Below are 23,203 nucleotides of genomic sequence, written 5' to 3'. Positions count from 1 at the left end.
GGCGTTTAGAGAACATATGGAACAGTTTCCAAGACGAAGGCCAATTGATTGCCTATGGAAAAGATCCCAAGGACATGGACCAAATGGCTACGTCTTCGTATAACCAGATCCAGGTCGATCTTACCACTACCTTCACCATTCTCATCGGTATCTTCTTCCCTTCGGTCACAGGCAAGTTGTAACAAAGTTTCCTATCGTTTCTAGGAATCTTGCAACATCGAAGATTGAACACCAACGTGACTAAAGCGTTTAGTTACTGTTATATGTTGTTCACAGGAATCATGGCTGGTTCCAATAGATCGGGTGACCTCGCAGACGCTCAGAAATCTATTCCCATCGGCACTATTTGCGCCATTTTGACAACCTCGACAGTGTACCTGTCCAGTGTCTTGCTCTTTGCCGGTACGGTAGATAACCTTCTACTTCGAGACAAGTTTGGACAAAGTATCGGTGGCAAACTGGTGGTAGCGAACATGGCCTGGCCCAATCAGTGGGTCATCTTGATCGGCTCCTTCTTATCCACCCTCGGTGCTGGTCTCCAATCTTTAACAGGCGCTCCGCGATTGCTTCAAGCCATCGCCAAGGATAGTATCATTCCTTTCTTGACTCCCTTCGCCACCAGCTCGAGTCGCGGAGAACCTACGAGAGCTCTGCTATTGACGATCATCATCTGTCAGTGTGGCATTCTCCTTGGCAACGTCGACTACTTGGCTCCCTTGCTATCCATGTTCTTCCTGATGTGTTACGGCTTCGTGAACCTGGCCTGCGCTCTACAGACTCTTCTCAGAACACCAAATTGGAGACCAAGATTTAAATACTACCACTGGAGTCTTTCATTCCTCGGTCTGTCCCTCTGTATCGCCATCATGTTCATGACCAGCTGGTACTATGCTTTATTGGCCATGGGAATGGCTGGGTGCATTTACAAATATATCGAATACTGCGGCGCTGAAAAGGAATGGGGTGACGGGATCCGTGGTCTGGCTCTATCCGCCGCTCGTTATTCTCTTTTAAGATTAGAAGAAGGACCACCTCATACGAAGAACTGGCGGCCACAGATTCTCATCTTGGCCAAACTGACGGACGATCTGGTGCCCAAGTATCGCAAGTTATTCGCGTTTGCCAGTCAGCTGAAGGCTGGTAAAGGTCTCACGATCTGCGTCAGCTGCATTGGCGGAGATTACATTCAAAACACTGGTAGGATTCTGGCTGCAAAGGTGAATCTGCGCAAAACGATGGGAGAGGAGAAGGTGAAAGGATTCGTGGACGTATTGGTTGTCAGGGACGTTGTCGATGGACTTAGTTCTTTGATCCAAACGACTGGATTGGGTGGAATGAAGCCTAATACCGTGATCCTTGGCTGGCCCTATCGCTGGAAGCAGTCGCAGGAGGAAAGGAATTGGAGGGGATTCTTGCAGACCGTCAGAGCAGTCGCGGCAGCCAGGATGGCTCTTTTGGTGCCTAAAGGAATTAACTTCTTCCCTGACTCGACGGAGAAAGTGGTGGGAAATATCGATGTCTGGTGGATCGTTCACGATGGTGGTCTTCTGATGTTGTTACCGTTCCTGCTGAAGCAACATCGCACATGGAAGAATTGCAAAATGAGGATTTTCACCGTAGCACAGATGGAGGATAATTCTATCCAGATGAAGAAAGACTTGAAGAAGTTCCTATACGATTTGAGGATCGAAGCTGAGGTGGAGATCGTTGAGATGGTGAGTTGTGTATCTTAACCCTTCTTAATACTCTTTTGATTAATCGTCGATAGAGAGTTCGATGGAACAAAGTTGTCTAAGTCCATCGTTCGAAAGAACCAAATGCGGAAACGAATATGGCGACTCTAATTCATTATGCGCGACTAATTGTTTTTATTATTCATTTAATGGTAATATTCATAGATGGATTCCGACATATCCGCGTACACGTACGAGCGAACCTTGATGATGGAGCAGAGGAACCAGATGCTGCGGGAGTTGCGGCTGAACAAGAAGGAGTCCCTAGGAGTGGTAAGTGACGAGATCGCGAAACCGATGAACAACCATAAGCAAAAAAAAAATGCAATGTGTATATGTAGTATAAGATCTGCCTATATGTGTATATATATATTACGATTACTGATCGGTATGTGTCTGTTTGTTGCGTGCTCGTCACGGATAAGGTGCAGACATTGGTGGACTTCAACGAGGTACCCGCTGAAGAAAATTTACCTCTGGTTTGTCAGAAAATTCCCGGAGTTCCTTCGTCTGTTTATCCCCTTTATATTTGTGTCTACTATGACCAAGACACACACGAGTGTCATCCACGAATCCTCGTTTCCAACTTTCGTAACAAAAAAGAAAATCACATTTCACTTTTGATCGATTTCATTCGCATTGACCAACTTACACATGTACATACGCCATACATACAAAAGCGATAATATAACGTTCGACTCGAATTAACTCACTTCCATATCGAGAAAATGAACTCTTGGAGGTGACGTAGGAATCGGCGCTCCAGAATATACACGATTCCTCGCCGGTTAATCGATCGAATTATAATATTATATCTGCCTGTCTATCTCTTTTTCTCTGACTCGCAACGTTTTGATTTGGAATACTGCTGCAATGGATCCCTCCACCAGTTTGCTTTCTTGCTTCTCATGACTACGTTTTACAACCGTCTCCGGGCCTCCTGAGAACCTCCAAATGTTTCAGCTTTTGATTGGCACGTTCATAGCCCAGAATGCTTCCATTTAGCGATCGTTCATTTAGTCAGATCATTATAGAGTGCTTTGATGCTAGAGTTAGTCGTCTTTTCCGACACACTTTGACTGTCTCCTGCTACTCGGGACATGGTAGTTGGTCGCAGATTCGTTGATACTTGATCAACGTGATACAGGTACAGGCGATCGTGGACCATCACCACAATGTTGACGTGAAGATTGCCACCAAGGTGAGATTCCAGGAGCCTGGAAGCCAAAATCCAAACGCGGTGGACGAGGCGCAGGAGAAACTGGTGCAAGAGACGGAGGCGAGTAAAGAGGGAGAGCCAGGAGAAGTTAACGAAACCGGAGAGGAAGCCAAGGAGGTCAACGAGGAGGAAGCGAAATTAATTGGTGGATCGCCGAAACAGGAGAACAAGGATAACACGGAAAACACGGAGAAAGAAGCAAAAGAAAACGAGGAGAAGAAAACCGATAGCCCGGAGTCTAAGAAACCTGCAATTACACCGTGAGTAATCACGATATAACGACTCGTTAAATCCAATAGAGATTCTCCGTTGAAAAAATGGTTGATGATGACTTCAGGGACGAGGGCAACGTAAGACGTATGCACACTTCCATCAAACTGAACGAGGTGATCGTAAAGAAGAGCAAAAACGCTCAGTTAGTCATCCTGAATCTTCCTGGACCACCAAGGGACACCTCAGTGGAACGTGAATCAAACTGTATCCTTTCTATATTTGACACTTGAATAACAGATGCTTCTTGCCTCTCTGTTGTTCCTGCTCTTTCTTTCTTTCTTTTAATTTCCTTAATGAACGCACCATAGACATGGAATTCCTAGAGGTTCTTACCGAAGGTCTGGAGAGGGTGCTGATGGTGCGTGGTGGCGGACGAGAGGTTATCACCATCTACTCGTGAACTAGACCGGCTGCAATCGAAGTAATCGCCTCGCGACAGCGGAAATCTAGTTTACTTCTGAAAGACCTAAACGACTTCACCCTACGGAACACGTTGCTCTTGTGCCATTGTCTGAGCAGTCACTTGCGTTGCGCGTTGTGAACACACATTCATACACACACACACAGTAATAGCCCGGCTAATCGGATGAAAAGTACTGGATACAGATCAACGACGCTGTTTCCGCGGATACCAAACCGGGCACCAACGTACCCGCTTCGAGAACGTTAGTCGTTATACGGTAAAGAATAGAAAAGAAACTGACCCTCGACGAGAAGGCCAAAAGTGACATGCCAAAGGATAAGATAAATTCCTTCGAATGAATTTCACGCGTAAACTAGGAAACGTAGGATCTATCTTATTTTACACTCGTCCCTTTTCTCGATGAGGCTAGAGACTTTAAAATACAAAAAGTGGTTTTTATCCGTGTCACACGTGTTACACGTGCGACCACCCAACAGACAGTTAGCACAGAGGGCTGCACACAGAGCATACTTCGACCTTGTCATTATACAATCGGATTCTCAAAACAGTGTTTCAGAGAGGAAAGATAGAAAAACAAAGCGGAGCGTATTTCTACGTCGCTAAGACAACGTTTCGATCTTCAATCGACGGAAACCAAGGAAAACGAAAGGGAAATACGGAAGGTCGAATCAAAGAAGAGACAGATACGTCTCGAGAATAAAGAAACAAAAGTATAATTCACTACGATACGACTCCGACGATTATATTCCCATTTGAAACTGAAATCAAAATTTTTGGTCCGAGGCTAAGATCGAAGCATCTACGAAAACCACTGCCAGAATACTTTCTAAATGCTTCGCGTTTAACCAAAGACGCGAGAGGCTCATTTTTCTACACGCATTGTCGTTATAGAGAGTATAATAGATATGTATAATTCTACTGCTTATAGATGAACTTAGGGTAGCCTAGGATAGCGCGGTGAAGTACGCCGACGAGCAGTGGCGCCTGCGTTTGCGCGAATATCCGCGCGCGTTTTGCGCCTACGTGGCGAAAGTTAGGACGAACGTTGCCAGCGTTGAACGATTTTATGCGGACGCAGAACTGAAAATGTATCTGAAAATGTGACAAAGAGAATGTGGCAAATCCATATCTTAATTAATGAAATAAATATTATTGAAATTAACCGCACTATTGTCAAAGAAATAGTAACAAATTTTTGACGTATAAAGAAAAGTACGTCACTGCCAGAAAAAAAAAAGAATATTCTCCAAACTGTTATTTAAGATTGTGTACAAGTATCAATGGTAACGAGATCGATGCAGAAAAAGAAGTTCAGACTTTCGGTGTGTTAGAAACAAAGTATAGTGCTAAGGTATTCTTGAAATTACTAATTTATATCACTTAACATCGATACGACGTCAGGATTCTAATAGCAATACGAGTTCACAGTTTACTTAAAATTACGAATCCGTATCACTACATCGCTATGAAACATAGATCTACTTACGATTAAAGAATTCTAACGCTAAATGTCCTAAGGAAAGTATATATATACATATATATACATTATATATATATCTATATATAATATATATATATCGCGAAATCTTTTTCGAGTTATTAATTCGCATTCTTCGTATGGATATTAACACGAGGAATTAGCAATAGTAGTACTATCCATAGAGTTGAAGTTTCCTAATGTACTACAAAGAAAAAAAAAAAATATTCCGCGAAAGTCTTAAGACATACTAATCTATCATAGATGATCGATGTAACATCAGTGATTGATCTATAGCACTAGAATCCAAACTTTAAATGATAAAACGGATCTATTAAATGCATCGGTAAACCTAAAACGTTAGCAATAAATTGCTAGCACAAGGACGCACAATGTGAGCATCAATGTGAAGAAAAAATTTCTCTTTTCATTCATCGTTTTATATATAATACATATCTATACATATATATGTATGTATATATATGTATATATATGTATATATTTCACTATACTAAATCTGAAAACTGTTCGGCATCTCGACATTGCGTCCCCATAAAAGTTCAAACCGTAGCGTTTACTTCCAACTAGCGCCGCGAACGACAAACGGAGGAAACACGGCGAGTATTCACGCATCTCCTACCTACAGGACTGAAATTCGTTCTTTCCATTGTACTTCTCAACCTCTTGCGCGTTGAAATCTTCGTCTAGGTTCGCGTTTACACTGTCCAAGGCCTACCGGTTCGATTCACGGCTCTAGTACGTCTGTGTAAGTATGTAAAGGGAGTGCATTCGTGCGTACGCGTCTTACGCGTGTAACCATCACGGTGATAACCTTAAAAAGATGAACGCGTTCACGGTATCGCCTGCATAGAGTCACAGAATGAACGAACGGTGAATGCCAAAAATAAACGAGTCACATTTTTCGCGAGGATCTTTAACCGACTTTCATCAAAGGATAGCGTGTAGCGTTGTAATCTGTCGCATTTAAGTGTCGTGTGCATGTCACATTTCATACGCGGCGCGAAATTCTGCCGTATCTCATTTTTAGATAGGCACTATCTATGTATATGTATATATATACATATATATATATATACACATGAATATAAATATACTTATATGTACATGACGTATAGTTTATCTACAAAATAAAAGAAAGAAAAAGTTGACGAACGAAAATCTTTTAAAAAAAGAGTGGAGTAATCACGTTTGAGCGTGCAACTTTTACTATGCTCGTCAATACACACTATGTCTACTTAATTGAAAGCCGCAGACAAATCGCGGCTCCGGATGATGTTTATCGAAACAAGAGAGTCGAGCACTCGACGAACCTTCATAATCACTTACAGTCGGCTAGGACACAATGCATGGAAGTTATACTGTTCTTTTCTTCGTTCGTTACGTTTGACGCTGTACAAGTATTTTAAAGAACGAATTGAGGATTTTCGTATTCGTGTAATCGGATAATGAGGAATATGATAGCGTCCTACGAGTTTTTATTTCATTAATACGAACGACATATGTAATCTTATTGGTTGACTGTTGCAGCCTACTGCATCGATCTGATAATCCATAAAATCGTATTCACCAGCAAATGAATTTATTGTTAGAATGGGACCGAAATGACCGAGATTTTTTTATTGTCCATTCTTAAGCCTGAACTAGTTTTTGAAACATTTTGTATACAGACTCAAATATAAAGTCGTCGAAAGAAACATAAAGATTTAAGAAAAAAATGGAACAAGCGAAATTACCAGGCCTATATCTAATATGTAAAAGATTTAGAGAACCAAATTAGATACGTTAATTGTACGAGAGCGTCACGTATAAAAATGAAATACGTTTCTTTATCTACCTCATCGTCAACATGCGTTGAATCAAGTGAGAAAGAAAAGAAGAAGCAGTTCCAAGAACCAATAGGACTGTTTCCAATTGCGATGAAGAAAAGAAAGAAAAAGTGGATAGTCCATAGCCGATGGACGAGAAAAGACGGCGAAGGTTCGTGAGACGCTCCCTCTGTCTCTATGTATCGTCCACAATGTTGTGACATGTACTTTCTAATTTTAATACGTTACTCACTTGTCGATTACCATATATTTTATGTGTACTTGCCTATCTGATAGGCATCGGCACCGCATAGTTTATACGAGACGTGTTGACTATGAGAAAAGTTTATCGCGAGAGTAGAGAATGGAAGTCAAAGAAAGATAATAACAGTGAAAGAGGAGGAGAATTATAAGAGAGAAAAAGGGAGATAAACGGTAAACGTGTTGTATATAAATAGGGGTAGACTTCAGGAGAAAGAGAAAGCGAAAAATAAAAAAGCGATTGGTATGGATCTAAGAGACATGGTTCAAATAGAAATAGAAAGAAAACAAGAGAGAAGAGAAACATCTTTTTCATAGATCAAACAGTATTGCAGCGTATTCTGCTGTCGCTTTAATATTTTACTATGTTGTATTTACTGGAAAATGCACAATTGACCATATGGACACGGACATACATATGTACACGTTACGTAAGCATAAGAAGAGAAAGAAAATATTAAGGAAGGAAGAATATATATATTATATATATGGAAAAGAAGTATATGGATATATATATAAACCTGCGAGCTTGGCATTTGTCGGAGATTTATCGTGTGTCGTTGTAGCGATGCGGTTCGTTGTGAACGGGCCCCGCGTCTGGTTTAAATCACCTCTAGGCTGTGAGATGCGAGCTAAGCAGCAGAGAAACTTGCTCGAGACCTCAATCATATGTGTCAAATCAAGCGTCAGATACTATATACATACGTATATACTTTTAAATCTTAATATCTCGTTTAAAAAAAAAGGGGAAAAAAGAAAAAAAATACACCGAATCTAGCCCTCTTAAAGAAAAAAAGAAACCAAAATCTACTCTCGCTCGTGGCGACACCACTTAGTTTTTTCTCCTCACATACACAACATACACACACATGCGTATACACATACATACACAAATTTAGAGTTCGAGTTACAAGAAGGGAAAAAAACAGACATTAAGAAAAAGAGAAAAAGAAGAAAAATTGTATAAAAGCGTAAGAGAGGAACTGCGTGCTTCCGATACACGAAGCGGAAGTTACACGTTAGCCGTTGAAGAGCAAATGACAAAGGAAAGAGAGGATATGGAAGAGGGAAAGGGAGTGCGAGATGGTGCATTATAAAATGAATATATGTATATATAGATATGCACATATACAGATTCTATACATATGTGTATATATGTATATATGTATATAGGAAAGAAATATAAGATATATTTGTAGATACAAACACTTTAGCCATCTGGTTAGCATATGTAATAGAGTCAATACTGTGAAAAAAATTACCTATAACTTTACCCCCTATACCCTTTTAGATTATAGACGACGATGAGTACTTGTAATTAACTTATGGAAGATGAAATATAATGAATGAAGAAACTATATCTGCGATCAGATCGATTCAATAAATAAACGACATACACCTATTCAGTGTTTACTATCTTTCTTGCATAAATCATTTTCCGAATCATTCCTTTCTTTTTTTTTTTTGAAAATTTAAATTCTCTATCAGATAAAATATGTCTATTATTATCTGTTCTTGGTTTCGGAAAGATGTAAATCTTTTAATTTTTAAATACCAACTACAGACTAAAACTTTCGATACAATAAAATATAGTGCAACGTGTTTCTTGTTTTAAATCCTTAAAATATTCTTAAACGGTAAACTTTTTTATGTATAGTTGAGCAAAGTTTTTGAACATATTTATTTTTCTTTCCTTATCTTTCTTAACTAGTAACTTTGTACGCTTCTGTCACTATATCGCGTTTAGTGATTTTCCAAGTTCTTTACCTATCTAGTGACATTTCACGTTGTAGCGATCATTGCCCTAGTGACATTGAATTTACGCATTGGAGATTGTGCTTTAGCAAAGGTGTATGAACGATCGATATGCCTATCTATCTTTGAACTATGTAATCGTACAGGCCATACGTGTTTATAGATGTTTCAATGGTTGACAGCTGTCAATTGCACATAGGTTGGTAGTGAGTCACGGCATTGGCAGTGGAACTAGGTGAAGACTACTCACCTCGACAGGTGACTAATACCTTAAGAATTGCTCTTTGTTTCCTATTGAAGTTGTGTTATCATCTTATTGCGCACGCACTTGCTCGTAGTTAATAGCGGTTCATGCCTTGTGACTTTCCCTTAGACAAACTTAATCAAGCACTCGCTTTTTGGCCTCCAAATATCGTGCTGGTCCAACATAGGTATCGCACATCATCACCTACTCTTTTGTTCAAATGTCCAGGTATTTTTTGTAAGAGCCCTTTTTTAATTCTTTTTGCGCAGTTTTTTATAATCGCCTATCATCGTCAAGTCAAGTTCAATTCTGCTATTTTATTTCCCAGCGATATAACCGGCATGGCGTCCAGCTCCGTCAGCCAGGAGGATTTTGACAATGACTTCGAGCTAACATCCAGGAGGTCTAGGATCAGAACTGCAAGGGCACGGGTCGTTCCACCCAGGGCAGGAGACTCATCTTCCATAAACTTTCAAAGTAACGATATATGTTCATTGTTTTGTTACTTTGTGCTCTACGATGCTTTATATTCAATTGCCTTTGTTCGTAGAGGGTGCACAGAATGTAGAAGAATCTCAAGGTGTGTGTGACACGAGTTCAAACAGTGTGCTTCCACCTGAACATGAGAATCAACAGAATAAACCAATAATGAGGAAACAGGACAAACGAGTGACTGGCCGGTGAGTAAATAAAAGGGTCGTCGTTTAAGTAAGGTATTCGTGGGAAGAAGTTTTCGCTAAGCACAAGTGTCTTCTAAATACGACTAAGTAGATCCAGCATAGAGTTTGCGCGGTTTGTTAACAATTTCTGGATCTGGTTCTAGTGTCTTTAGTGTCGTATCCTGTTTGCACAGGCCAACGCACATAAACAAGGGAAAGCAGCAACGCGATCGACGGAAGCTTCGAGAGAAGAGACGAAGTACCGGAGTAGTACATTTGCCATCAACGGAGGTTTGTCACTGTTTCCAGTCACGTTAAGGACCCAAAATCTTAATGACTTCTCGCGGCAATATCCCGGATTTTAAAATAAGGATTTCTCTTGCACCTATACTCATCTGATAAAATTCTTTTAATCATTTCTGTATCTTGCATGACAAATTTAGAGCTGTTTTACTTATATTCGTTACAAAGGATCCTTTGATCAATTATTTTGAATCGATACCTGAGATGAATATTTTAGTTCGTCTGCAAAAGAATTTGTTTTTCAAACGTATATTTGGTGTTCTCGATTTCTGTGGGAAATGTCTTGCGCGAATGTATCTTTCTAGAAGATCATACTAGACACACACGGAATGTATGACAATGTAGTATTGCACTTAGAAACTGCTTACCGCGTTCTTCTAGCGTTAATCGCGTTTGGCCGCGAGCGTTAACGGATATTGGTAAAAGTTTTGTGTGCAAACCCGTTCATACTCCGCAATGTAATTTCGTTAGCCACTTAATTCTACAGAGTACAGGAGGTAGTACAGGAGAAGATGAAGAAGATCTTAGTGGCACTTGTCTTGAAACTAAACACAACACACACCACAATGAGTTCCTAGATCATGAACTCATAGAAGTAAGTGCGTGTGATTTTCACTTCTTAAAAAAGATATTTCGTTATTTATTTCGAACACGGTCAAAAGTCGATCGTATGTAAACGAGACTACCTATGTATGTCAAACTACGCATGTTTCAGGAACGGACAGCAAAAATGTTTACTCAAAGGCGAAACAAAAGGTATAAAACACTGAGATATCTTATTACGGTAGTAAACTATATATAGTGCTTTAGTGAAATTTAGTAGTCATTTGTAATAAACTGCTACTGCTTTTTAGGCATTACCGTACTTCCTACAGGTCATGTATAAATAGGCACAGTTGGTAAGTGCTACTGTACGTGACTATGTACAATTAGGCACGACCTGTACGAAGTACGGTAGAGCTAGTAGATTCTTTTAAAAACGAGCCTGCGTATTGTAACGAGTACCGTAAGTCCTTTGTACACATTTTTTACAACGATCTAGAAATAATAAGAATCGCGTAATGTCTCACTGATCTCATACTAATCGTATTTCATGTTACACTAAAGCGTCAACTAATTAACTCGAAAACAGTACAAATATAGGGTAAACGATATATATAATTGTCATCAAACATTACGATATTAAGGGTCGTGCCTAATATAATATCATAGACAGTCCAATACCGTGTATAACCACGTACGTTCACTAATATATCAAAATTACCCATTTAATTTTAGCCACTCCGATTTGGAGGCAGATGACGAGGAATTCGATTCCTTGAATCAGTCTGACAGTGTCAATCAGTCAGATCATGGAAATCACGAGCCACAAGCTTCCGTAAACACCGTCAATCAACCAAGACTGTCTACGCCAACAGGAGATAATCCACACGAAGTATTTTTTCTTTTTTTTTATTGGAATATTTCGTCTAACAAATAAAACGAAACAACTCACAAACTCGTACAATATTCTGTTTAAAACTTTCAGTTGATAGAACGAGCGCAAGAAGAAAATAGAAGGTTGCTGTCTCTCCTGGAGGATCGGGATCACAAGATAATGACCCTTGAAGCTCGGCTGCTTCAACAGCAGCACGAAATGACCATAGAAAGGGAACGGCTTCGTGAAGAGAATGCCGCGTTAATCCGTGCTATGGCAGCCCTGGCGAGTAATTAACTCTCCTATTCGCGAAACAGTCCGATCTATCAATTCTATAGCCGATTCTCAAGAACTTGCGGATCACCAATTAAGAAAAGCTATATATATATACATATATGTATATATATATATACATGTATATATGTATATATAGACACATATATATACATATATGCCGATAGTTTGTAAGTAATTGTGAATTTACTTGTTAATAATAGCTGAGAAGATTGCGAAGCGATTTTAAAAAGAGAAACGATTATCTGTTACTGATTTACGCTGTTAAAGAATCAGGGTAAGTTACGCAGTATAAACATAAAATCGCAGTATCAACTATAATCATTCTTGCAACAAGCAATAGATCGTCGAGTACGAACAAGTAATTATATTTATCCGCTTCACTGGTAGTGCTTCATTTACGGGAATTTTTCTTTCGTAGCGGAAAGAGACAAGCTATTTTGCGCGTTCGCATAGAATCGATATCTAATCTTGAACGATAAGTTCGAGCAAATATGTTTTTTCGCGATGTAACAACCCAACGGAATAAAAGGTGCTCCGATTTGTTATGTCATTGATTTTAAAGCAAAGAATGTGCAAAGTAAATATTGGAAATTTTATGTCTGAAAATACTTAAGACTCTTAGAGTATCGTTTTTGCGTAGTATTTATTATAACTTGAGTTATACGTTGTCTGTTTTATACTCGAATGGATCTATTGGTAACGTAGTTACTCCACGTAAGACTTTTTACCTATGAAAAATGTTTGCTTCGTCGCGCAATTATATTGGCGTAATGGTAGTACAAGGGCGTAATACAAACCTCTATAAAATTAGGCGCGATCTGTGCAGAACGTGTAAATAAAACAGCAAAAAGCTGGCAATTCCTTATCGATTACCTATGCATTTAATTCGAAGAAACGATAGGTTTTTCGCATTTCCAGCCACCGATAGAACGAAACAGAACGAAACATAACGAACAGGGGTATGAGAAAACGAAGAAGCAGCGAACAAGTTCAGTATGACCCCTAAAATTGCTATTGCTATTGCTATTATTATTAGCTATACCGTTACAATCTAATATTTACATACCTACAGCGAAACGTAACTATATAATATTTAGAAAGCAGGAGACTGAGAATGCGAGTACATTGTGCATGTGAGCGAACAGAATCGAGAGAAAGTAATAAGATCGAATTTGTATTTACACACTTGATCGTGTGCACAATCATATTTTTCTCTGTCAAGACGCCGTGCCGAATAACAAGGAAAAAAAAACAACACGAAGAGAACGTGTTTACTTATTAAGTTTATCGTGCATATTTTTCAATTTGTTTCGGTAGTCGATTGGAATATTATTTCGATTCCTTCTTGAAAATGCATGTAGAGAAGAATACTCGGTCTAAGAAGATTAACCGATTCCATCGCGAGAATTTGGAAACTTTATTATATTCGAAATTCCATATTTTCTGTCTAAATAAACATTTTCTTAATAACTGTATCTTTTATATCACATCTGTCCATTATAGATAGAATCCTGCTGCTCTTCCATTCTTTCGTTATTCCATTGTTAACGTACTGAAAGAATATCTCGATAAAGCGTGCGGTTTATACTTTTATTCATAAAATAACTAAATTTTGATATGATACAATAGTTGTCCTCGCGTATCCACAATTACTTTAGGCTATATTTATATAACTGTACATTGAAAAACAAAAAAGGTATCCGATCGTACGGCGACGTTTTCGCAAAAAAATTGTCAACTCGGTGCAGCATCTACTAAACCATCCCAAGAAATGTGTGTACGCGAACCTTAACATGTTTATACCAATGTAGAAGGACACGAGCAATAAAAGGGTAAATCGATCTACGATAAATCGTAATTGTTAAGGGCTCGGTTCTCGCGCAAAGTAGAACTGGATAAGCAAGACTCCAAATTATGAGCGGCAAGATGGTGTTAGGAACTTGTTCGACCGCCTGACATTAGTTACTACTAGTAGTTCTATCTTCCAAGCTATCTTAATTGCGATAGAGTGGTGTAATGTGACAAGGCCGTCTAGCAACCTTACGACTCTCTGCTTTTACCAGTTCCAGTAAAAAATTACACCGAGCATTAATTTTATCACCAGACGACAACTACAGCTATTTATCGTAAATCGACATACATTTTATCGTCAAAGTACTTCCACAACCTAGTAAACGTTACATATGTATCGTACATTCTCACGACGCAACAGGTACTACGGCCGTAGCTTTCTGCTTCTTTCTTTCTATCGAATATAACTCTCTTTTTATTTATTACATGACGTTGATCGGTCTCTCTCTCTCTCTCTCTCTCTATGCGAATCCCTTCGTGATCGCTCGTGTGTCTTTGCTCGGTGAATATTTACAATATTATTCGCTAATGCTTTTTACAAGTTCTACATGAAGCCTAACGGCGCCCAACTATTATAGGAGATGCGAACAGAAATTGTTCCCTTCGAATGTGACATCGTTCTTCGCGATCTACAAGAAACGGAAAAAAAGGAAAAGAAAAAGGAAAGAATACAAGGCGACATTTCTTTGATATGTACCGTTTCCTCGAGAGAATTTGAAGGAACTTGCTCTGCCTCGTTATGCTATACATACACACACACATATACATATATAATATATCGATATAACGTGAACATATATGTATGACGCGAACCTATATATTTTACTTTTCACGCACAGCAGGTCTCTTTTTCTCTTGTCGAGCTTTTATTGTCAACAGTTTGAGTCTCTCTAACGTAGAAAGGCATATCGGTTAAGCGACTTTTTTTTTTTTTTTGAACAGCTGCTCGGTTTGATTTAACAGCGGCGATTGTCGTGTCGTTCAGTTATTTTGTACACGTTTCGTATATTTTATTTCTTTACGTTTAATCAACGTCCTATGTAGGCCGTTGCTCGAGGTATTTCGACGATTAAAGCGAACTGCGCGCACGATTGTTTTAGTTTCCCGGTGATTACGCCGAATGATCGATATTCACTCCGCCGATTCTTAAGAAGGAAACGAGGATCGCCCGTTTTGCGATTTCAGACAGCAGCGATTAGAAGTTAAGATATACACGCGTCTCGAACGACGCGTGTCACGCGAGGAAATACGCTTTTCCTTTCTCATAATACTTTTACCGCTAACACAGACCAAGTTCTTAGTCGAGAAATTTCACTTCGTGCGGCACAATTCGCCTGGGACTGCACGCACATCGATATCAAACAATCTTCGAATACAACGATCCTGTCCGATTAAAATGAAATACGATTGCTTGAACCGTCGTGCTTCACCGCCAACAACATCCGTTTAATCCATTTTTAACTTCTGTAAGTTATTTAGATTAGCGATTCGTTTGGAAAGGTTCGTGTCGCGCAACAAGTAATTCGACGAATCTTGACGAAAGAGCAAAACGGAGGAATTTTCGAGCGATGCGTATTATTTGAATTCGATGTTTGTTCAGCGAGCAGAACGGTCTAAAGTATCTTCGATCCGCACGTGGTCGTGCGTTAACATTTACTTGTTACGTACGAAATCGAGAAATGCTAATAATTTTGGTTACTACGTAAAACTTCAACCGGAAGGTTGAAACTCGTCGAATCCGAACTAAAAATCCGTGTGGTGGCATGTTAATTACGCTTTTAAAATCGCATGTTTGTCCCTCGAGTTGTCGACGTCGTTCTTATATTATCTTAATTAGTTGGCGGGGGATATTTGAACTTTCTCCCTCTCTCTCTCTCGCTCTCTCTTTCGCACCTTACATATCATCAACATCATCATTATCATTAATTATCATCAGTTACATCCCAACAAACGACTAGATCACGATGGTTGGATCTCAACCAGATCCTTAAATGCTACGGAGCTCGTGGTTAAGCTAATTTCGGTTAACGATATATTATTTTATCAAATATAAACCACTTCGCTATCGAATAAAGTAATATTACGAATACAGAGATACAAATAGGCAAAAGGCAAAAACGCAAACATAGTTATTATTGATCTCAATTGACGTACATTCATCCCACCTTTTTAACTGTTCGTTTACGCACGCGCGTCTGTCTCTCCATGGCAAAGAGATAATTCCGCAAGATAGCCCGGACGCAATTGCTCGATGCTTCTTCGATAGAATTGAACGCAACACACCCGAAAACAGAAGGATCGCGGCCAATTAAATTAAACGAGAAGACTTCACATCTATAAAAAAAAAAAAAAAAAAGAAACAAAAAGATAAAATCGGTTTCATAAATTACAAACGCGTAGATCTTTCCAAGAAAAGTGGAATATCGTGTATCATCGTGTTAAAATCAAATGTACATACTCTCGCTACTGCAATCGACTACGCAAGAAACAAAAAAATATTCGCGACGATTTCCTCCGACGAACGCGCTTCTTACCACGTATATATTTTGTACCAATAAAAACTACGGAACACTGTCGCGTAAGTACACCGCGTACGAAACGTCCCTCTATACTATTTCCTCTTCTTTCGCGCATAAATAACTCGCAACGCGGACGAGCTCGCGTCGTTGACAAACGTATACGGTAAGAAACTCGTTCATTAGACGTACACAAAGTTGGTCCTCCGGTTTCAGAATGGAGGGCGACGCGTACACGACGCCGCCGATCTTCTTACTTTTGTTTCGCATCTTCCTTCGCCATTCGAAAGTCAACAACGCGTACTCTCTTTCTCTCTCTGTCTCTCTGTCTCTCTCTCTCTCTCTCTGTGTTTTAGAACCACTTCATTTCCCAGTAAATAAGTTACTCGATAATAGACATAAAGTGTCTCTCTGTAAATCAGCCTTTCCCGTTTCTAGGGCCGATCGCCAAGGCACGTGTAGCAAGGTATGCTATCCGAGTTCTTCGCACGTGTGTGTGAAACAGGAAGAACGATGACTCCGATTCGTTTAACGGATATACGTGTACGATATGTGTAGAGTGTGTCTTTCGACCGCGTCCTTGGGTGCGAAACGTCAAGACAGCCTCGCAATCCGCGCGTGGGCTCTTTTTTTTCTTTCTCCGCTGGGACCCGATCGTTACACCAGAGAATTTCGGGTGATGCTCTCGCTTGATGAGTTCGCTCGGCTCAAACGCTGCAACCGGAAGTAACTTCTTCGCTGTTCGGTTGATGAGACCAACGACACTGGTGACAACTCTTCGGTTCTTCCGGGGCTGCAGCCACCCCACCGGACGCCCTTAAACCCTGTTCGAGCTCCAACAATTGTCCCATAAAGTTCAGATTAGGGCTAATGATAGGTCGCGCATTCTTCACAAGCTTGTACGCCTCCACCATAGACAAACCCTTGTGCCGCATTATGTACGCGATGGCGATCGTAGCACTGCGCGACACTCCCGCTTGACAGTGCACTAACACGCTGCTTCCGGCTTTCCGGGCTTCCTCTGTAAGGGAGAAACAAAGATACGGTTACTCTCAAGTGTTTCTCCAGGGTTGCAAGGTCGTTCGTAATAATTAGATCGGATAAGGAAGTATTAAAATGCAATTCGAATTGGCTGCTGCGTTGTTGCAGCGCGTTTCGAACGTACAGCGTCGTCTCGACGAAAATGCTCTCGAGTTGCTTTTCACGTGCCTTCGTAAATCGTGAAACACGCCATGTGTCGGCAATTTTATTTCTTTTCGTACGTAACGAACAACATTTAGATGTTGGACGACTGTTAAAATTCTCTGCTAGTTAGTCTTGCTCTCTACTTTTGCTAAATCAACAAACTTATAGAACTAGTGAAACGATTCGTCGAAAGATGGAGCGGCGACGTTCAACGACAATAGAGCGATTCTACTCTGACCCTACTTGTTTCGAGAAAGAGAAACCCAGAATCCGACGGTCACCGACGAGCGTCAGTTTACGTCATTCGGAATTTCTAGGAGACAGTTTACGAGCGGAGAGCAATGGTCCATCGGAGACCGCGTCGAACGATTCGGGGATCGCATCGTTGTAAAACATCCGAACAAAACCAGCCGTGTAACCCAAACAGGCGATTCGGTTACGTAATGCGGGCAACGCTATCGTATCGCCAATGAGTCATGGCGACGCGCGCCCGTATCTTACGTGACGTACTAGTCGACGTTGCTGCCATCGGTTGGAGGGAAGAAGAGAGAGCATGAGAGTTGCCACAAGTGCACGTGCGCAAGCACGAGGATTTCGCGACATCTGTACGGAAGAACGGTCTCGCGGCATTTAATCTTTTTCCTTTTCGAAGAATTCTTCACACATTTCCATTTACCGGACAGACATTTTACACATAGAAACTCGATCAAAGTTAAAAGGCTACGCAAAATGCAATCAGATCGATTCTAGCCAAATAGCAAGCAAGTAGAATATGAAGTAAACGATCGTTGAGAATTATTGCGTTCCAAATATCATCGTCCCGAGCTAACGGGTTCGTGACACGAATGGGGCTAACTGTTAGTACCGATATTCTATCCGAATGGAGTGTTCGTGAAACGAATAAAACAGATTCTGTGCAGAATTGCCACGATCGTTCTCGTGGCCAAACCAACAATTCGTAGATGAGAAAAATAAAATTCCACCTATCGTTGGAACAAATTACCGGAGACAGGCGACAAGATATATCAGCAAGTAGGTGTCGTTTTGAGAAACAGCCGAAAAACGTTCCCCGAGGCCGCGATTAATCGCTAATCCAAACCTCTAAACGGCGATAAGCAGCGCGACTAATCTTATCTGGATACGCATGGAGGGTGGCGTAACAGAAGTAGTTTAGGCAAGCGTTAGTGGAGACACGGGGGTGCATCGGCCCCTAAACGTTACGGATGTGCGTTCGTGTGCGCCTGCAGCGTGTAGACCGTAGACTCGCGGCTGGCATCTGCTATGAGTCACGGCTGACGAATGGCCGGACAGAGACGGAGAAAGCGGCAGAAAATCGGTGTGGCAAAGTGGGGGATTGCGAGAAGGGAGAGTTATAGATAAAGGGAGAAAAACGAGAGTCCGGAAGAAAGGAGGAAGGGGGGAGGAGACCGAAAAGTGGAAGATCTCGGGGACAGTACAGATCTGGAAGAACAAACAAAAGGGCTAAAGTCGTCGAAGGGAGTTTAGGTAAAAAAGAAGGGGGGAGGGGTGAAAATTAGTTGGGAAACGGAGAGGGAACCGTATTTTGGTAACAGAAGGCGCGTGTGTACATACTGACGAAAAGCCGCGACACCTGCCGCGATGTCGAGAATGATACCAGGTTCCGGGAAATGCGGCGTTCTTGTTGCCTTCGCTCTATTTGCTTTCTCCCCTAAAACGACCCGGCTATAATTAACGGCGGAGGTATCGCGTTCCGCGAACGGCTAAATTGTGCGTGTTTTCTGCGCAATCCTGTGCGATCAAATGTTAGGGAATTGAACGTACGCGACGAATTTAAACTGTAATTTTAATGCTTCTCGTTACACCGGTAACCTTATTTGATTGTTTGTAGTTAATTTTTCTTGTTTAAAAGATCTACAGTCAGCTTGCAATCGATTGGTCCGCGCGACAACACCGGCCATCGTCGCCGCTACAATTCGTAACCGAATTTACTATGCTGCGCGCTTAAAAATCATGAAATGACAAATGAATTTCGAAGAGCGAGAGACGAAGAGAAGAAAACCAATCACGCCGTTGGACGTTGAATTAATTAAAAAGCATCTGTAACGAACGCATGTTCTTGAAGTCTCCGTAGATTCACGTAGGCCAGAGAACACGCCTGTCCGTGCCACGAAGGCAAAATTTCCAACGGAGCACGTCATCGTGTCACGCTCGTTTTTCCCTCGTCAGAACGGCGCAGTTTGGTGTAACGGAAACAGGGTGTAACCAGCCGTTTCCGGTGGACCATTCACCGTGTGCGAAGACTAGAAGACGAAAGGCTTCCATTCATGAAACCATGAGTCACTGGTGCGCGCGCGTGTGCAAGCGCTCCAACGAATGCACACCCGTGAATCCCCTTCATGGTGCCCCAGTGTCGGCCTTTCGTCTCCCGTGTGTTTATTGCACCACATTCTGCTCCATGCGCGTGAACGTGATGAGGAGCGCGCGCGTTTGTGTATGCGTGTACGTGTATGTGTGTCAGCGCGCGCGCGACAGGGCTCGCAAAGAGGGTCCTACCGAATGCGCAACTGGTGGAATGCTGTACCTGGCCAACCGACCAACACCGTAGGGACTGTTGCGTGAAACGAAGGGCACCTTGGTGCGTTGACCGTTAAGCCGCCTCTTCGACGATGCAGGGCAAACAAAGCTGCGTTGATTCGAACGCTTACTCGAATCGATTTCGATTCGTTTCCAACGTTTGGCAATTTGTCACGCGTTAACGAATCGTCGATGGGTAGCCAACGTCGATTAGAATTTTGCAGAGAAGCAGAGGTGGCATCGATGTCGTCGAATATGAAGTTAAATCCGAGTTAAATTAGGATTTTCGATACAGCGAATAATTAATAAGCTTAAGTAGTAAGAGCGTGTAATTGCAGGCAACGAGCAGGACAATGATCAATTTTATGGCTTCTTGCGCGTTCTAACTACGTTATTGCGACTATAATCTTAATTTATTCTTTGGCTCGAGTAGGGGCTGCAGGGCAAGCGGCGTTATGCGATATTTCCTTCGGTTGGGTTTGCTCTACGATTCGAAATACGTGGCCAGGTTAGATGGAAAGTTTAACTGGTGGCCGTTCACAAAGGATCGCAGCCCTTGGTTCACATCGGCCATAAGGGGAAATAAAATCCGGACCGGTAGAAGGTTCTTCTCCTCGTCTGTCACGGTCCAAGAAGGTCGCTCTATCGTTCAACTTTTTGTCATCCGAACCATCGATTTCTATATCCCTGTTTTAAACGTATTTGCTCTATGCCCTGTAGTCTCACGACCTGCTTGAACAACGAAGAATACGTACTATCGTCTCTTTCAAATTACTATATCTTTCGAAGCTACTCCTACCGATAGATCTGGACTGGATTGGCGCAGATACAAATGGTAACGACGATCATTGCCCGAGGACACACCCAGTCAGCCGAAAGAATTAGTCATCGACAGAGTCCGACATCTCCTCTTTGTGAACGCCCTGCTCGTCGTCGCTCTGTTCGACTCTCACGGTGAATTAAACGCAGTTTCCTCGAATGCCGCGTTCCAACGAGCCGACATATCGCATCGCCGATGCAATTAGACCAATTTACCCTAACCGGTGATCCTCGTATTTTCGTTGAATCACACGCAACAGGTTCGAGAGCGTCAATGGAGCTGCCACGTTCATTCGTCCAATGTCAACACGCGGTTGCAAACTACTTGTGCGTCACCTATACGAATGGTGCTCCGGTTTAATGAATAGAGGCTCGTTTCATTGATCGCGTAGCTGAATCAACAAACTTTTTTCCATCCATATATCGTGAATGTAAGGGGAACGTTCCAGCAACTCGCAGATTTTCAAAAGATCGTCGTACCATCGTTGTTGGTAAACCGACTTACTACGAGCAGCAATACTCGTCACACGGTTCGTGAGTACTCCAAGAATGTTGATTCCATGGAGGCGGGGTACACCGTTACTCGAGGAGTCCGCACGGAACGTTTCCTCTAATAGGCATCCCCGAGCCATTAGAAAGCAATAGGACTCGATCAAACGAGAAACGTTCTCAGAATTATCTAGAATCTGTTCGTTCGTACACCCGTTCCATCGCTGTTATCTAAGATCCAGTGCGCCGCTATTATCGACGGTAGGTAAATTCCAGCTGTTTCCTCCGTAGACCCTATCGTATCGAGAGTGGACACTCACCGATGAAGTCGAACGCCTCCTCGAAGTACTGTTTAAGGTTCTGATGGCCAGAATCCGAGGCAGGGATTTGTCTGTACGTGATACCCCTCTCCTCGTGATATCCAGGTAGCTGTGAAGTGACATTGAGCACCCTGGTGGCGCCTAACGCGCGAAGGAGCTGTAAATCGGCTGCATCTCGGCCATTTCCAAGGTAGAGGAACGGGAGAACCCTGGAGGCTGGATGACTATCGATATCCGCCGGTTGGGGAGTCGGTGGTCCGGATAGACTTAATACCGGACAGCCTGGTCCTGGACTGGAACAACCGGCGACCGTTGATGGGCCAGCTGCGACGGTTGGTAGAAGCGTGTCCTCGCAGAGATCCCTGTGCCGCCTATGGAACTCCTTGTGTCCACCTGAAAGTAATCAAAAGGGGTTCGTGTTAGAATGGAGCAGCTTTTGATTTTTAAGCGCGGAGAGTTGGCTGGAAACCTAACGAGACATCAGGGGCGTGGGAACTGGTCTCGAGGGAAGCATCGAGTTACTTTGAAAATACCGATACAGCGACCAGGAGCAGATGGTGCTCGTTCGATCCTGTGATCTTTGTCTATAGTTTCGTTACGTATCCTATTTGCGGTATTTAACTCTCTGTAGGCAAGCGTACTTCTTCGCGCTCTACAAACCCTCCTCGTTTACGTCCAAGTCCCATCGTTTTAACGTTGTTCAGAAAACGTTGTTACGTGTCCTATAACCGCGTTTTTTCCTTCGTTTACCCGTCGGTACAACGCGGTGATTCAGTCGTGCCGAATCGTATCCTAGAACTGTGTACACAGCGATTTCTCGAGAAACGCGACGAGCTAATAAACGGTTCTCGTAGCAGGTTCGCCATACTTCCGTGTACTGTATCTAAACCTGTACCCTGGTACGCCGCTAACGACGAGAACATCGAGGAACTCTCTCGGGTGCCTCGAGGGCATTTCTCGATAAATTTAGCACGTTTTCAAAAGCCTAAGAAAGAATCTACTATCTCTTAATCCGGCATGGTTCGTGTGGTTCTGGAAGCCCTATCGAAGTTGCATTATGAATCTCGGATCTTGACAGTCTTCCAGTCTTAAGAAACGCGGGCTAGAACGATGCAGTGGGGTGCTAAAGAGATTCTGAATACCTAATATACCCCGGAAGTTATCAAACGCGACAAATTTCTTTAGAATTTTCTTCGAAATGCCTTTACGCGCGATTCCTATCCTGTCCTATTTATCATTTACCGATTTACTGTAGGAAACTTCGAGGATCCGTCCGTAGAATCTACCAGAGCCTGAGTCGATTAACGCGAAATATCCTGCCGAGCGACGCGTCTGCGAAGCGGAGTAGACGGACGTTGAAATGCAGAGGAGGAAATGAGATAGGAAAGAGGAACCGCGAATAAACGGCCGAGGTAAAAATAAAGGAACGTCAGACGCAGAACATCGAAGGGGGAGAAGGAAGAAATGTGGGCTAAAAGTGTCTTCCTCTCCTGACCTGCAGCTCGCAAGGCCTGGCCTGGCTCAACGATGAGTCACACTTTTCGCCCCCTGCCGTCGCGCCGCCACGGCCGCCAACCCC

General features: G+C 42.1%; 3 protein-coding genes across 14 annotated transcripts in view; 2 read left to right on the top strand and 1 right to left on the bottom strand.

Moving 5' to 3' along the window:
* Nucleotides 1-8,615, top strand: part of LOC100741473 (solute carrier family 12 member 4) — a 102,307-nt gene extending 93,692 nt beyond the window's left edge. For 5 of the 7 annotated variants that reach the window (XM_012388315.3, XM_024369221.2, XM_012388319.3 and 2 more), the window contains 7 exons: nt 10-171; nt 277-1,715; nt 1,899-2,006; nt 2,159-2,212; nt 2,881-3,212; nt 3,290-3,429; nt 3,534-8,615. In XM_012388315.3, the coding sequence (XP_012243738.1) occupies nt 10-171; nt 277-1,715; nt 1,899-2,006; nt 2,159-2,212; nt 2,881-3,212; nt 3,290-3,429; nt 3,534-3,625 (2,327 nt within the window). In that variant the 3' untranslated portion in view covers nt 3,626-8,615. The remainder of the gene's footprint in view (nt 1-9; nt 172-276; nt 1,716-1,898; nt 2,007-2,158; nt 2,213-2,880; nt 3,213-3,289; nt 3,430-3,533) is intronic. The other 2 variants (XM_003491352.4, XM_012388316.3) reach the window with 2 other exon arrangements.
* Nucleotides 8,616-9,043: 428 nt separating this feature from the next.
* Nucleotides 9,044-13,358, top strand: LOC100747572 (PRKC apoptosis WT1 regulator protein). 6 transcript variants are annotated; one of them, XM_012388323.3, is made up of 11 exons: nt 9,044-9,062; nt 9,132-9,226; nt 9,342-9,449; nt 9,541-9,689; nt 9,763-9,892; nt 10,066-10,162; nt 10,662-10,769; nt 10,890-10,930; nt 11,029-11,073; nt 11,453-11,609; nt 11,703-13,358. In XM_012388323.3, exons 3-11 carry the CDS (start codon nt 9,433-9,435, stop codon nt 11,886-11,888), a joined length of 930 nt encoding a protein of 309 aa, XP_012243746.1. In that variant the 5' UTR covers nt 9,044-9,062; nt 9,132-9,226; nt 9,342-9,432; the 3' UTR covers nt 11,889-13,358. The 6 variants fall into 6 exon arrangements, with proteins under 6 accessions (XP_012243746.1, XP_012243750.1, XP_033177863.1 ...); XM_012388327.3 differs by lacking the exon at nt 9,342-9,449; XM_033321972.1 differs by lacking the exon at nt 9,044-9,062 and having other exon boundaries at nt 9,072-9,226; nt 9,342-9,399.
* A 1,239-nt stretch (nt 13,359-14,597) lies between these two features.
* Nucleotides 14,598-23,203, bottom strand: part of LOC100747458 (dual specificity protein phosphatase 10) — a 67,544-nt gene continuing 58,938 nt past the window's right edge. The window contains exons 8-9 of the mRNA XM_033321973.1: nt 21,625-22,017; nt 14,598-17,276 (exon numbers count right to left, since the gene is read on the bottom strand). Of these exons, the coding sequence (XP_033177864.1) occupies nt 16,963-17,276; nt 21,625-22,017 (707 nt within the window). The 3' untranslated portion in view covers nt 14,598-16,962. The remainder of the gene's footprint in view (nt 17,277-21,624; nt 22,018-23,203) is intronic.

This window comes from Bombus impatiens, unplaced genomic scaffold, assembly GCF_000188095.3.
Source record: "Bombus impatiens unplaced genomic scaffold, BIMP_2.2 scf_0548, whole genome shotgun sequence".
NCBI classification, from domain to species: Eukaryota; Metazoa; Arthropoda; class Insecta; order Hymenoptera; family Apidae; genus Bombus; species Bombus impatiens.
This window is presented reverse-complemented; position numbering and strand designations above follow the sequence as displayed.